We start from the raw sequence: 16189 nt of genomic DNA, 5'->3' as shown, positions 1-16189 counted from the left end.
GCCAGTTTGTTAAACCGATCATTTTGAAGCAACACCTTATCACCCTGTTGAAGGCCACTAGGTTGACAATGGCAGCGGTGGTTTGCATACTGTTCAGCCCGGATCTTCCTTTCCTCATCAATATGCCGCGGCTGTCTCTCCCCCTCAGGCTGTACGTTCGTCCAGGGGGGGGGGAACCTTTGTTTTTCCTCCATCAAGACTCACCTGGGTACGGGGTTTATACCCCCAAACGGGATTTTCCAGACGGAAGCAGCGGGGATTCAGTGTCACTCACTGGATGGTATTCCACTAGTACGCCCGGGGTCTGCTTGGTGGTGAGGGAGGCTACCTCTCTGAATGCACCCTGACGGTACGGGACTCGGCACCTTTCCTGGGCTCCTCGAGTGAGAGGTTTTTAGGGTTGATTTACCCTGATACCCTCGCCCGGTTGTATCCCTCCTGCATGTGGCCCTGTATGGTCTATAGCGCAGCCAGTATCTCCGGTCTATTGTTCAAGCACTTTACAGCACAAGTACCTTGTTAACCAAGGATCAACAAACGGTCTTCGATAAAGCGCCATTCTATGTTTATATCTGGTTATAAACAATGTCAATTGTACTGTTTTTGTCTTTCTATCAAATTTCATGTGTGGAGTTGGCTCCATTTTTACATTTATGAGTGTTAATCATTACAATAAAGTTTACACTTTTATTACATTGCTTGCTCTATTGCTGTTCACAGCGGTTTTGATGCTCCAAACTAGCTGGTTGTGACAGTCTCCTTACCATCCCTTTCTTTTGTCTAGAGGTACAGTGGGGTTTTTTTTCCCCCTCATGGGGTGGAGTCCCACTGTCCCTTCTTACTTTTGTTCCAATATGCCGAAAAGGTTTCTGACTTGTAGGAGGACCCCCAATGTCTGGCAATTTTGTCCTGAATTTGCGACCACAAAGAAGTTCCGCAGGACTAACGCCAGTGACAGTATGCGGAGTTGTGTGATAAGCCAAAAGAAAACGCCACAGTTCCTTTTTCCAGTCTCTTCTCTCTAAATGAGCAATCCGCAAAGCTTTCAGCAAGGTTCGATTCTGGCGTTCCACTTCCCCGTTAGCCTGTGGCCAGTATGGAGTTGTACGATGATGTTCAATAGCATTTGATTTCAGATAATCCTGAAATTCCTGAGAAGTAAATTGGGCACCATTATCACTCACAATCCGTTTAGGCCAACCCATGAGATGCAAAAATGCTCTCCAACCCCTCAATTACAGTTGATGATGTAGCTTTAGTGAGAACTACCACCTCTTGCCACCTTGAATAATAGTCCACAACAACTAAAAGATGGTGTTCAGATGGAATGTCTTGCAGATCAATGGCTAAATCTTCCCATGGTCCCTCAGGTAGAACAGTGTGAGTTACTGGTTCTGGTTTAGGTTTGCTGCCCACCAACTGACATGCTCGACATGAAGAAACCAAACGTTCCACATCCTTGTCAATTCCTGGCCACCAGACTTTCTCACGTAATCTTTGTTTGGTGCGTACAATGCCTTGATGGCCCTCATGGGCTAAATGTAATGTACGTTTCCGTAAGTCTTTAGGCATCACAATACGATTGCCACGTAGAACTAGTTGTCCTGCAATACTCAGCTCTTGTTTGATTCTGTGATAGCTTGGGTCACAATCCACCCAAACCCCTTGTCTTACACATTTTCTCAACCAAGCAATTTCCGGATCCACAGATGACAATTCTTCAACCTCCCGCGGTGTCAATGCCTGAGGCATGGCGTTAGTAGCCACAAAACTAATGTACTCTTCTGCCAGGTTATGAACAGGTGCAGAAGACTGAGGCAATCTGGAAAGTGCATCTGCCGCATTAGTCGGTCCAGGTCTGTACCGCACTGTAAAGCGATATGGTAACAATCTGAGAACCCATCTCTCAATTCTGGCGGATGGTTTTGAGCGTGGCGAATATATCACTTCCAGAGGCTTGTGGTCTGTGATGATTTCAAAATCAAGGCCGTAGAGATAGGTGTGAAACCTTTCACATCCCCAAACAACAGCCAAAGCTTCTTTCTCGGTCTGAGAATAACGTCTCTCTACACCAGTGAGGGATCTGCTTGCATACTGAATAGGCCTGTAATCGCCTGTGCATTGTCTCTGAACCAAGATGGCGCCTAACCCCACAGGGCTAGCATCGACAATAACTTGGGTGTGTGCAGTAGGATTGAAATAAGCCAAAGTTGTGGCGCAAGTCAGCCGCCTCTTAAGTTCATCAAATGCACCTTGTTCCAAAAAGCCCCACTTCCAAGGGACTGCTTTGCGAGTCAACACTCTCAAAGGTTCACTGACAGTCGCCATATCTGGAATAAACTTGGCACAGTAATTCACTAGCCCAAGAAAACTGCGTACTTCTGCAGGGTTTTCAGGATTTCTGGCATCAGACACAGCTTTAATTTTACAGTCCTCCGGACCAATGCCCCTGTCAGACAGCACATGGCCCATAAAAGTCATTTTATTCATTTGAAATGTGCACTTCTTCTCATTTAATGTTAACCCTTTCTCCTTCAAGCGATTTAGCACTGCACAGAGACGTTCATCGTGCTCCTGTGTGTTTGTTCCCCACACAATTATATCATCAGAAATGTTATGCGTGCCTTCACAACCATGTAGCACTTGCTGAATCACATGTTGATAGGCCTCCGGTGCGGACGATACGCCAAACATCAACCTCTTGTATCTAAAAAGACCTTTATGGCTTGCAAATGTAGTGATGACTCTAGATGCTGGGGTCAATTCAATCTGATGATAACCCCATTTCAAATCCAGTTTACTGAAGACACTTGCCCCATTCATTGCATGTAGAACATCTTCAATAGTGGGAATTGGATGTCTCTCTCTCTGCACAGCTTGGTTAGCACATCTCATGTCCACACAAATCCGAATATCTGTGCCCTTTGGTACAACAACTAACGGCGATACCCACGGAGTGGGTCCTTCCACAGGTTCAATAATGTCAAGGTCTAGCAGCTCTGCCAGTTTGTGCTCAACAGGTGATCTCAGGCTATAAGGAAGTCTGCGTACTGGCTGTGCAATAGGCTTTACATGTGGATCAATGTGAAGCTCCAACTGAAAATCCTTTAATTTTCCAAACCCAGAGAAGCAATCTTTAAATTCCTCTTTCAATGCAGAAATAGCAGGAGACACCATATTCACTCTTGCGCTGCCTACATCACGGCCAATCTTTAACACCCCTAGTGCCATTGCGGTTTGACGACTAAGCAGAGGCGACCCTGTGCCATCTACAACATAGAATTCGGTCTGCAATGAAGGACCAGTCTCATGTGTTTGAACAGAGGTATAAAATTTGCCTTTAAGTTGCAGTGGTGTACTGGAGCCATAAGTATAAATCTGTTTAGTGGTGTTACACAATTTAAGGTGATTTTCTCTGCCATTAAGACTGTGCCAAGAAGCCAAGTCCATAACATTGCATGTAGCTCTAGAGTCAATCAGCACTGACACATCTGTATTTCCAATCTTAATGGTTAATGTCCCGGCTTGCAGAGAACACAGGGAGAATATAAATGCACAGTCAGGAGCACTCTCTTTATCCTCAGCTATAACATTTACTTGTGCAGATTGTCCTTTGGTTTCGTTATCTCTGGTTGTACTTCTACACACAGCTGCAAAATGACCTGTCTTTCCACAAGCATAGCACATTTTATTCTGTACCACAGTGCAGTCCTGACTTGTGTGTCCCTCCCTGCCACATTTACTGCAGGTGATATGTAAAGTCCTCTTTGGAAAACTCTCTTTCCTACTCCAGATATTCCTATTATTATAGGTAGGTTTGGAGACTGTATTGACAGATGCAGTGTTCTTGGTTTCAATATGCAGAGCCTGGAGCTCAGACAGTTCAATGGCTCTTGCAATCTCCTGCAGACTAGTAAGTGTGAGACTAGGTTCTCTCAATAATCTCCTCCTGAGGTGCACAGATGTGCATTTCTCTATGACCTGATCTCTGATTATCTCCTCAGTTACAGTCCCAAAATCACAAGACTTTGCCAGATATTTCAGCCTAGTCACATAACTGTCTGTGGTTTCTCCCAGTTCTTGCACAGCCTGTCTAAACTTATATCTTTCATAGGGAATATTTTCCTTTGGCTCAAAGTACTCACTCAGTCTATTCATGGCTGTCTCATAGTCTGAATCTTCCCCTGTTGCTCCCAGGGTTTCAAAAATGTCCTGAACTTGAGGTCCAGCTAGATGCAGCAGCATGGCTCTCTTCTGAGCAGGTGCAGTCACTCCTGTGGCTATAACATAGAGCTGAAATCCCTTCTTCCACTTGTCCCAGCGCTGTGAGAGACTAGTGTGGTCTCCAGACACATCAAACCGTCCGATAGCCGGTAAATCCAGAAAGCTAGCCATCCTCGTCGCCAAAATGTAGTGTATTAACACGGACCAGGCTGTACAGGTTGCTTCTTTATTCACTGCACATCAGCATGCAACTAACTTCAGCCACACCCAGCTCCCAGACATATACATAATTGTAACATTTTGCAGACAGCAACTTAACCCGTTGCTTACCATACTACATTCACCTAGTTTTGATAGATACCCGCTCCCACGTTTGCTCAGGCCGCCTAGGCATCATGAGGGAAAGTTCTCTCCCCGTCCCTCCCTACAATCTTCTGGGACACGTCACAGGTCCCAGAAGATCGCCCGGCCATCGAGGCGGCGAGGCGGGACTCACGCATGCCCAGTGCGCACCCTGCTATGAAGCCGCAAGCTGTCACAGCCGGGTGCCCAGACTAGTGATGCCGGCGCCGCCAACAGGAGAGGGAGAGGAGCGACGCTTAGGGCAGTCGCATCGCTGGATGGCGGGACAGGTGAATGTGTGTTTATTAAGTGGCGGTTCACATTATTGTGGCTGCGGAGATCGCATGTAACTCAGAGCGCACTGCTCCTTCATTACATGCGATCTCATGTGCGGATGCAAATTCAGCCATACACTTTGTATGGTTGATTTCGCACCCGCACCAAAGACGCACAGGAGGCATTTTTTTCAGCCGCATCAGGATCGGATCGCACAGTGGCTCCCCTTGTGCGATCCGATCCTGTGCGAACTGTCAGATCGCACTGCGATATGCGATCAAACTGGGGGTGTCATTAACATTTAATTGACACCCCCTGCTTATCGCATATGGCAGTGTGAACTGCCAGATGTGCGGATGCGATGCGGGAACAGGCTGCGAATTCGCAGCCTTCCTGCATCGCACAAGTGTGAACCAAGCCTAAAAGTCAACAGCTACACTTTTTATAGCTGCCGACTTTCAATAAACACAAAAATGACTGGAACTCCGCTTAAAACTGTTTTTTTCCATAGCGCAGATTCTTTTTTAATTTAATTGTTGGCAAGATGGCTCCAGCCAAGAATCCACCCAACCCCTAGACATTTCATACCGCTCCTAGACAACACAACAAGAACTCCATCAGGATTAAATCTAATTCAACCCAACCCAATCAACTACCACATTCACCTCCCTGACTTGCAGCAAGAGAGCACCTGTCCTGCACACCAGTGCCTGACACCATGCAAAATATGGTGTCAGTGCCCTTCCCATCCCATTCACTGCATTGGGATGATTGGCAGCACAGTCATTGTAGGAATAAGTGATGGGAGCACAACCTTTCTTTTCCCGCTTCAGACTTACCAAGCTATAACGCTAAGGAAGCGGTCCGACTCCACCCACAGGAACAAAAACGCAAATTTCTCTGTAATTCCTGATAGAATAGAGACCCTTTAAAAAAAAAAAAAAAAAAAAAATAGGTTTCTCTGACAATAAACAAGCTGTCTATGAAATGATGATTTAGGATTTTTGTAAAAATATGGGTTACTATAAGATTTTTTTATAGAAAAATCCAGGAGGTTGGACTTGTTGATAATAAATACTCATACTAACTTTTCTTCTGCAGATTAGGAGAACCGCCTCGGTTGAGGACATCGGAATGGCGGACGAAGGGATGGACATGGAAGCTCCAGGTAATGGGACAGTTGTGGGATGGAGATTGGGACGGGTGATAGAAACGGGGAATAGGCCGGTAATGGGATAGGGATTGTGATGGTAATGGGATGGGGAAAAGGACAGGGATTAGGATGATAATGGGATGTTGATGGGAATGGCAATAGGACAAGAATTGGTATAGTAATGGGATGGCAAATGGGAATGTAATGGGACAGAGATGGTAATTGCAAATGAACAGGGACTGAAATGGTATTAGGGCAGAGCACGGGGCCATGATGGGATGGGGAATAGGATGGTAATGAGACTTTAATGGGACAGAGAATGGGAAAGCAATGGAATGGGGATTGGGATCATAATTATGGGATGGTAATGGGACATGGTTTGGAATGGCAATAGGAAAAGGATTGGTATAGTAATGGGATGGTAATGGAATGAGGATTAGAATGGTAATAGGACACGGATTGGGATAGTAATTGGACAGTGATTGAGATAGCAATGTGACAAAGAATAGGACCGTAAAGGGATGGGGAATGGGATGGAATGGGATGGGTAATGGGATGGTTGTGGGACTGTAATGGGATGGGGAATGGGAAGGTAATGGAATGGGAACTAAAATTGCAATGGGACATGTATTGGGATGGTAATTGGGCAGGGACTGGGATGCTAATAGGCCAGGGATTGGGAAAGCGATTGGGTGGGGAATGGATGGGATAGTAATGGGTTGGGCAATGAGACATTGAGACACAGATTGGGATGGGATTGGGGATGGCAGTAGACCAGCAGACAAAGATTGGTCTAGTAATGGGATGGTAATGGGACAGGGATTGTAATAGAACATAAATAGGATTTGGTATGGTAACAAGACAGGGAATGGGAGCATAAAGTTACTGGGAATGCCATGGGGAATGGGACAATAATGGGACATTGATATCGTAATCGGACACAGATTGTGATTGTAATGGGGCAGGGATTGAGGTGGTAATAGGGAGGAGATTAGAGCAGTAATATTACAGACACTGGGATAGCAATATTACATAAATTGGGATGGCAATGGGGCAGGATTGAGATGTTGATGTTACAGGGATTGGGATGGTAGTTGGATAGGGATTAGAATGATAATGGGATGGGGGTTAGGCCAGGAATTGGCATGGATTTTAGGTGAGGGCTGTGAATACAAGAGGGAGAAGCAGCACAAGGAACCCATCGGTTGTACTGAGCACTCGTGCTAACAAGAGGCATACAGATAGGAGGAGAGAGCAGAGGGACAGAGATATGAGCTCATCAGTCTGCTATTTTTCCTCTCATTTTCCAATAATAGATTGAGGGGGGGAGGGGGGCAAGACCTGTAAGCATCAGAAGTTTGTACCTTTTCAGTTGAATAAATAATTGTATAGGCTTCAACATTTTTTTTTTCTTTACATTTGATTTTGTACAAACAGTTAGACCGTTCAAATCTTCAGACCTGTGTATGAAGTGGCTCTCCTACCTCCTGGCAAAGCGAACTGTTCCTTTTGTATGTTGTAGAATGACTTGTTCTTGCAGTCGTAGTGAATGTAACATTCCCTAACATCTGATCCTAGGAGAAAATAGCCTTGAAGTAGAACTATAGGCAAGGATAGAGCAAGGGAGGGTTATAACCCCTATCGTCATCTGTGTGCCATTGCAGACATTTCCCTTCACTTCCTGTCCCATAGCCAAACAGGAAGTGAGGGGAAATCCCTGCAAATTAAGGGAATCCCTTGAGACACCCACGTCAACAGAACTAGCCTCCCCAGTGGAATATCTCCCATCTATTACTTTTCTAGGGACAACCCAAAATTTGGGATTTTTTTTTTACTTTCCTGAAGAGGAAATAATATGGAGGAAACCTCAGTGCTGTGTACTGTCTATAAAGATTCCTGTGCAAATTATCTAAATAATGGGTGTTTGACCAAGCAAACCTCCAGCTACAGTGAGAAGTGAAACATTTAGCATTATTATTTTAGTTACTGCTAAATGTGGAAGCTTCCTGCTTAGGGTTCAGGAACCAGCACTGGCTGGCATTCTAACAACCAGTGACTCACGCCTGCCCATCACGTTCATCTGTTAGCTTGGGATTCCAGCTTAACAGGTGAATGTAGACAAAGGGGCAGGGATAGTGTAAAAGAAAAAAAAAATGTCATGGGTTACTCCTCAAAATTCATACCAGCCCCTTCAGGTCTGGATTTTATGGGAACACCCACAAAAAAAGGCATTGGGTCCCCCCCAAATTCCATATCAGAGCATTAAAGACAAAAACAAGAGGAAAAAAAGCATAGGGTTCCCACCAAAATCTATACCAGACCCTTTTCCAAGCATGCAGCCAGAAGGGTAATACAATGATTGTATGCCTGCCCACTTCCTAACTATTCCAGGCCACATGCTCTCACTATGGGGAGGGGGGGGGGGGGGGGTTACCTTGTTAATGAGGAAAAGGGCCTTTTTTTTCCACAACCATGGGCTGTGGTTGTGGGGGTCTGCGGGCAAGGGCGCTTATCAGAATCTGGAAGCCCCCCTTTAACAAGGGGTCCCCAGACCCTGCCCCCCCCTCCTGTGTGAATGAGTATGGGGTACATTGTACCCCTTCTCAACCACCAAAAAAAATCTCAAACACAGTTTTTTGACAATTCCTTTATTAAAAATGTAGAAATAATGTCCACCGATGTAGATCCATCATCAATCTTGCTGCCCACCAGACTGCGGGACCCAATAAAAAAAGCTCAGCATTCATCAAAGGCTAGCTGCCTGCTCTTCCATCTGACAGTTCTTAAATAGGTAAGGGGCTGGGCCACCCGATGTCACCTGGTGAACCCATCCCCTTGTGACATTACCGCCCCAGCATGCACTGATAAAAAGCCCCCTGCCACAGCCCAGTCTTGTGGGGAAGAGGCCCTTGTCCCCATAAACATGAGGACAAGGTGCTTTGGGGTGGGAGGGTAGAGCCCCCCCTGCGCCAAAGCATCCCATGTTGAGGGCATGCAGCCTGTGGTTCGGGAGGGGGGGGGCTTGCTCGTCCCCTCCCTTTGCTGACCTGCCGGGCTGCATGCTCGGATAAGGGTCTGGTGTTGTTTTGGGGGGGGACCCCACACCATTCTTTTTTTTTTAAACATTTCTAAGTGACACTTTTGTTGGTAAATGAGTAGGGGTACAATGTACTCCATACACATTCACATGGGGGGGTGTAATGTTCTGGTACCTTTGGTACCCTAATTCCACTTTTCCTAAGTGTATGCGCCCCACCATTCTCTTTTGGTAAGGTGCGCATACACCTTTAAGACCGATGCTGTCATCACTGAGCGCCGCTGGAGCGGCTATTTCAACCTCCGGCGGTCTCACTCACATGTTCGTTCAACGCCGCATAATCTGCCTTGAAGCTCTCATGCTTGCAAGCATACCTCGCTATCGGAACCACGCTGCTGATCCCTGTATCCCGTTACCGGATCATCCGCTCTTGCCGAACCTCTCCTCTACTACATTGCTACTAGTGAGAAGTACCCCACAGGGGAAACCTCTATAACCTTCATACTAAAGCTTACACTATCTAGCTCTGCATACTAAGGACTATTACTACATCTGCATTAACTAAGATTGCTAGCTCTTGAGCCTAATACCATCTGCTCTTGCACTGGGTTGGTCTATCCTGTATGTTCACCTGCTACTCTATCATCTGCTACCATGCATGATTGCTTAACCTATCTGCATCCCATCTGCTACTATCTTACTTTCAAGAACATTCCTTTCAAGTGTCTGTCATCTACCATCTCTACCCAACCTGTCTCTTCAGCCTATCATCACTATATTACTATACATATAAGTCACTCTAGGAACATCTTATTGAGTGTGTGTATCTACTTGCTGAATTGAGACTATCCACACATGATGAGTCTTGGGAGTTGGGATTGGTGTCTCAGCGTTTCTCTACATGACTACTGAAGTGGAATATTTCTGCAGCTGTAAATCCACATTATACATAAAACGCAGGAGCGTTACAGATTGAACGAACCTCAAATGGATTCAGCAGAAATAACCACTCAGGTGACACAATTAAAACAGCAAGTAACTGCGTTAATACACGCACTTGCTGAATTAAGAGAAGAAAATCAGGCTCTGACGCAGCAGGTAACCAGACTGACACAACTTACCACTGCTCAGTCCCCTGAACCCAAAATAAATCCTCCTTTGGTATTTACAGGCGATCGCAAAGAATTTCGCGAATTTAAAAACGCATGTGAGTTACTTTTCTTGCTAAAACCCCGTACCTACCTTACTGATCACATTAAGGTTTGTACTATTATTTCTTACCTAACAGGCGATCCTCGGGCCTGGGCAGACTCTCTTTATGAGAAAAACGATCAGCTTCTCAAATCCTATGCCTTATTTCTAGCAGAACTTACTAGCCTATATGATGATCCCAATAGGCAGAGTACTGCCGATCTTCAATTAAGGTCCTTGAAACAAGGTAGGAGACCTGTGGAAGACTTTGTCGCAGAATTCAAGAGATGGACCCTTGATTCAGAATGGAATGATGCATCTCTGAAAACTCAATTTAGGCTTAGCCTATCAGAGGCCGTTAAAGACGAGCTCGCCCGAGCGGATCTGCCAAAAACCCTGGATGCATTGATACAACTCAGTATCACCATAGATAGAAGACTACGAGAAAGAAAGGCTGAAAAAATGGGAATGCCATTATCCAGTTCTTCTCGGATTTCGGCCGATGACCCCACTCCTATGGAGGTAGGAACCATACGCCCACCTCTATCAACTATGGAAAGAGCCTGAAGACGATCTGGTAATCTCTGCTTGTACTGTGCATCCCCGGATCACAAGATAAACGTCTGTCCCCTAGTTTACAAAAAGAAGGGAGAGTGTTCACATGTCCTCCTAGGGGGATTGACAACTTCAATTACTAACCCTTACCTTTTTGTTTGCTTAACATTACAGTGGGACCAGAACAGGATTACTACTAAGGCCATGATTGACACAGGATCTTGTGGAAATTATATTGACATACGTTTTGCTGCTTTAAATAAAGTCCCTATTATTTCTAAACCTAAACCTGTCTCAGTGAGTCTTATTAACGGTGTTCCTCTATCCTCTGGTCCGATCACTGATCAGACACAGGCACTCCTAGTCACTACTAACGGGTCTCATATGGAGACCACTACCTTCGATCTAATACCTTCACCCCACTTTCCCATTGTTTTGGGACTTCCCTGGTTACACACACATCAACCAACCATAGATTGGAATTAACGGACCCTGGCCTTCCTCTCTTGCTATTGCGAGGGTACGTGTAACCTCCCGTCTTCCGGGAAGATCCTGTCTGTGGTGACAGATGAGATTGCACCACTATGTTATCAGGATCTCTCTGAGGTTTTTCTTGAGAAAAATGCTCAAGCACTACCTCCCCATCGAGACTATGATTGTAGTATTGATCTACTCCCAAATAGCAAATTGCCGTTCGGTCATGTTTATCCTCTTTCACAGGATGAACTTTCCCATCTCAAAGAATATTTGGATGAGAATTTGAAAAAAGGTTTTATTAGACCTTCCACTTCTTCCACAGCAGCAGGACTTTTTTTTGTCCGCAATAAGGACTCAAGTCTCAGGCCTATCATCGACTATAGGCAATTGAATGCTATTACAATAAAAGATCGCTATCCTCTACCGCTTATCCCTGAGCTCATTGAGCAGGTGCGTGGAGCTACCTATTTTTCAAAATTGGACCTGAAAGGGGCATACAATCTCATTCGAATCCGTGATGGACACGAGTGGAAGACTGCATTCAGAACCAGATACGGATTGTTCGAATATCTTGTAATGCCATTCGGGCTATGCAACGCCCCTGCAGCCTTTCAACGATTTATAAACGATATTTTCAGAGACTTACTAGATGTCTGTGTTGTGGTATATCTGGACGATATACTTATATATTCACGATCCTTGTCTGAACACATAAGACATGTAAGACTAGTATTATCGAGATTGCTTGCACACAACCTATACGTGAAACTGAAAAAATGCTTGTTTCATAAAGAAGAGGTACTGTTTCTAGGCTACATCATATCCAAAACAGGAATCAAGATGGACATGAGTAAGATATCCTGCATTCAGGATTGGCCTACACCAACCACCCGCAAGGCGCTACAGCGATTCCTTGGATTTTCTAATTTCTACAGGAAATTCATCAGGAACTTCTCTGCCATTGTGAGACCCCTCACACAGCTCACTAGCATTAAGAGACCATTCAAATGGTCAGATGAAGCAAATAAAGCTTTTCACCTGTTAAAGACAAGGTTTACTTCTGTTCCCATACTACGCCATCCAGACCCATCCCTCCAATACATTCTGGAAGTAGATGCGTCAAACATGGCAGTAGGAGCAATACTCTCCCAACGACCAACTAACACTTCACCACTCCATCCAGTCGCCTTCTTTTCTAAATCCTTAAGCAGTCCAGAGGTAAATTACCCCGTGGGTGAAAAGGAACTGCTTGCTATAAAATTGGCTCTGGAGAATTGGCGACATCTACTCGAAGGCACCCGATTACCAATACTTATATACACGGACCATAAAAATCTTCAATATCTTCAGACTAACAAAACTCTCTCTCACCGACAGGTACGATGGTCACTATTCTTTCTGAGGTTTAACTTCCTAGTGACCTACACACCTGCAGATAAGAACAAAAAGGCGGATGCACTATCACGACTAACTGAAGAAAACTACTTCGAAATCCCTTCCGTTCCTATAATACCTCACAAGCGTATTATTGGAGTTGTCCGTTCTTTGAAGGAAGAGGTTTTGCATGGTATAAGTTTGGATTCACCCCCACCACAACTAAATACCGATGCAGAAGGCTTCCTCTACTACAACGACAAACTTTACATACCACCTACCATGTGCACCAAGATCTTGGAATTATCGCATGATGTGCCTATGGCAGGACATATGGGTATGACAAAGACTCTTAATCTGATTACCAGACAATTCTGGTGGCCTGACATGAAAACATCTATACAAAAATTCGTCTCTTCATGCAATGTCTGTGCCAGGTCAAAAATTGACACTACGAGACCATCCGGTCTACTATGCAGTCTACCAATACCCCAAACTCCATGGGAAGTTGTGTCCTTGGACTTTATAGTAGAACTACCTCCTTCCAAAGGATTTAATACCATCTTGGTGTCAGTGGACCATCTGACAAGGATGGCACATTTCATTGCTATTCGCAAGCAAACGGCAGAACTCCTGATGAAACATGTCTTTAAGTTACATGGTATCCCAAAAACTCTTCTGTCTGACCGTGGATCACAATTTATTTCCAAGTTCTGGCAAGAACTATGTCACATACTACGAATTGAGCGGAAGCTCACTTCTCCTTACCATCCGCAGACCAACGGACAGACTGAAAGAGTCAACCAATGCATCAAGCAATATTTACGTTGTTACACTTCTTACCAACAGGATGATTGGGTGGATCTTCTCCCTCTGGCAGAATTTGCCTACAACAACGCAACCCACAGTACGACCAAGCAGAGTCCGTTCTACTTGAACTATGGGTTTCATCCCTTTATTCTTCCACCACGCATCCTTCCTTCAAATAACCCAGTAGCCTCAGACTATCTTACCCAAATAAAGGACTCTCTGGGTTTGCTTAATACTACCATTGCACACGCTCATAGTCAACAAAAGAAGTACTATGATCTTCGCAGAAGACCTTCTCCTCAGTATGCTATTGGGGACCTCGTTTGGCTCTCAACAAAAAATTTAAGACTGAAAATCCCTAGCAAAAAGCATGGACCTCTCTTCTTAGGACCTTTCCCAATCAAGAAACTTATTGGAAAAGCTGCAGTACAGCTTACATTGCCAATAGACCTCAAAATACATCCCATTTTCCATGTGTCGCTACTGAAGCCCCATGTTCCTGACCAAGGAATAAGGCCTACTATCCCACTTCCTCCTCCTGTACAAGTTGAAGGTGGAGAAGAATATGAGATAAAAGAGATTCTGGATTCTCGTATCCACAGAAGAAAACTTCAATACTTAGTTCGATGGAAGAACTATGGGCCCCAAGACGACACCTGGCTAAACACCTCTGACATACATGCCCCTAGATTAATCCGCAACTTTCATGCGAAGTACCCAGACAAACCAGCTCCAGAGGCCTTCAGGAGCCGGCCTTAAGGGGGGGGGGGTACTGTAATGTTCTGGTACCTTTGGTACCCTAATTCCACTTTTCCTAAGTGTATGCGCCCCACCATTCTCTTTTGGTAAGGTGCGCATACACCTTTAAGACCGATGCTGTCATCACTGAGCGCCGCTGGAGCGGCTATTTCAACCTCCGGCGGTCTCACTCACATGTTCGTTCAACGCCGCATAATCTGCCTTGAAGCTCTCATGCTTGCAAGCATACCTCGCTATCGGAACCACGCTGCTGATCCCTGTATCCTGTTACCGGATCATCCGCTCTTGCCGAACCTCTCCTCTACTACATTGCTACTAGTGAGAAGTACCCCACAGGGGAAACCTCTATAACCTTCATACTAAAGCTTACACTATCTAGCTCTGCATACTAAGGACTATTACTACATCTGCATTAACTAAGATTGCTAGCTCTTGAGCCTAATACCATCTGCTCTTGCACTGGGTTGGTCTATCCTGTATGTTCACCTGCTACTCTATCATCTGCTACCATACATGATTGCTAAACCTATCTGCATCCCATCTACTACTATCTTACTTTCAAGAACATTCCTTTCAAGTGTCTGTCATCTACCATCTCTACCCAACCTGTCTCTTCAGCCTATCATCACTATATTACTATACATATAAGTCACTCTAGGAACATCTTATTGAGTGTGTGTATTTACTTGCTGAATTGAGACTATCCACACATGATGAGTCTTGGGAGTTGGGATTGGTGTCTCAGCGTTTCTCTACATGACTACTGAAGTGCAATATTTCTGCAGCTGTAAATCCACATTATACATAAAACGCAGGAGCGTTACAGGGGGGGGGGGGGCTAGGATCTGGGGACCCCCTTGTTAAAGGGGGCTTCTAGATTCTGATAAGCTCTTTGCCTGCAGACCCCCACAACCACAGCCCAGGGTTGTAGGGAAGAGGCCCTTGTCCCCATCAACATGTTGAGGACATGTGGCCTGGTATGGTTCAGGAGGTGGATGCTCGCTTGTCCCCTCTTTCCTGACTTGTCGGGCTGCATGCTCGGATAAGAGCCTGTTATGTATTTTGGAGGGTTCCCTCGCTGTTTTTTTTTCACAAATTTTTTCGCTGCCAATTTTTTTTTTTTTACATTCAGCGGTCATCGGAGAACCTCGCTGACAGCTGATGACTCATCAGTTGATAAGGACGCGGCAGCCGGCTTCCCGGTCCACTCCTTAGCAACCAGCTATATACAATGTTTTTAAATGAAAAACACAAAATGCATAAAAACTGCATGCAAAACGCGGGTTTAAAAACGCAAAACGTGCCTGAAAAACTCATCAACCTCAACTGCATAGATGTGAACCTAGACTTAGTCAGCAACATCATAAAAATCCCTCTCAACAACCAGTTCACATTTAGCAGTGGTAGTAATACAGTGACTAAATGTCTCATTTCCTACTGCAGCTTTAGGTTCACTTAGCAAAACTCCAATTTGTCTAGCTGTTTGCTCACGATTCACTTCATTGGCACATATCGTTTGTATTCCTTGCTGAGGCTTCCCTCTTATTATATTATTTCCTCTTCTGGTCGAATATTTTTAGCCTATAGTGTTAGGCTTGTAGGCAGGTGCAGTCTACTTTCTCCAAAGCAGATGGCACTCATCCACAGCTGCCTTGTTGCTGAAGAGGAAGTCAAGAGGAACATAGTTCCTCTATGGTTTCCTGGATCACCGGGGAAGCAGTGGATTCTACTGTCCCATGTAACTTTGGCAGCCATCTTGGGTCGGCAGAGTCTATTCAAGGCCCTGGCTCTAAGATTTGGCACGCTTTGTGGGTAGTGAAATGAAAGGTACCCTCGTCTAATAGGGACAGAGCTAGTGGTGAGGAAAGGTTGGTTGATGAGGAGGCAAAGCATTGGGGCACAACTCCTCTGGACATCTTTCCACTTGGGCATGAAACAGCCAGGCCCCATTCTACGCTCTTAGCAGACACTGTCAGTCCTGCAGAAACCTG

The 16189-nt window shown here is 45.1% G+C and overlaps 1 protein-coding gene across 1 annotated transcript in view; it reads left to right on the top strand.

Moving 5' to 3' along the window:
- The window catches only part of LOC309569446 (interferon-induced very large GTPase 1-like), a 46497-nt gene that overhangs the window by 21254 nt on the left and 9054 nt on the right, over positions 1–16189 (top strand). Inside the window, exon 2 of the mRNA XM_082275280.1 lies at positions 5944–6010. Within this exon, the coding sequence (XP_082131406.1) occupies positions 5944–6010 (67 nt within the window). The remainder of the gene's footprint in view (positions 1–5943; positions 6011–16189) is intronic.

Source organism: Pelophylax lessonae (genome assembly GCF_965119305.1).
Source record: "Pelophylax lessonae genome assembly, chromosome: 13".
Classification (NCBI taxonomy): Eukaryota; Metazoa; Chordata; class Amphibia; order Anura; family Ranidae; genus Pelophylax; species Pelophylax lessonae.
This window is presented reverse-complemented; position numbering and strand designations above follow the sequence as displayed.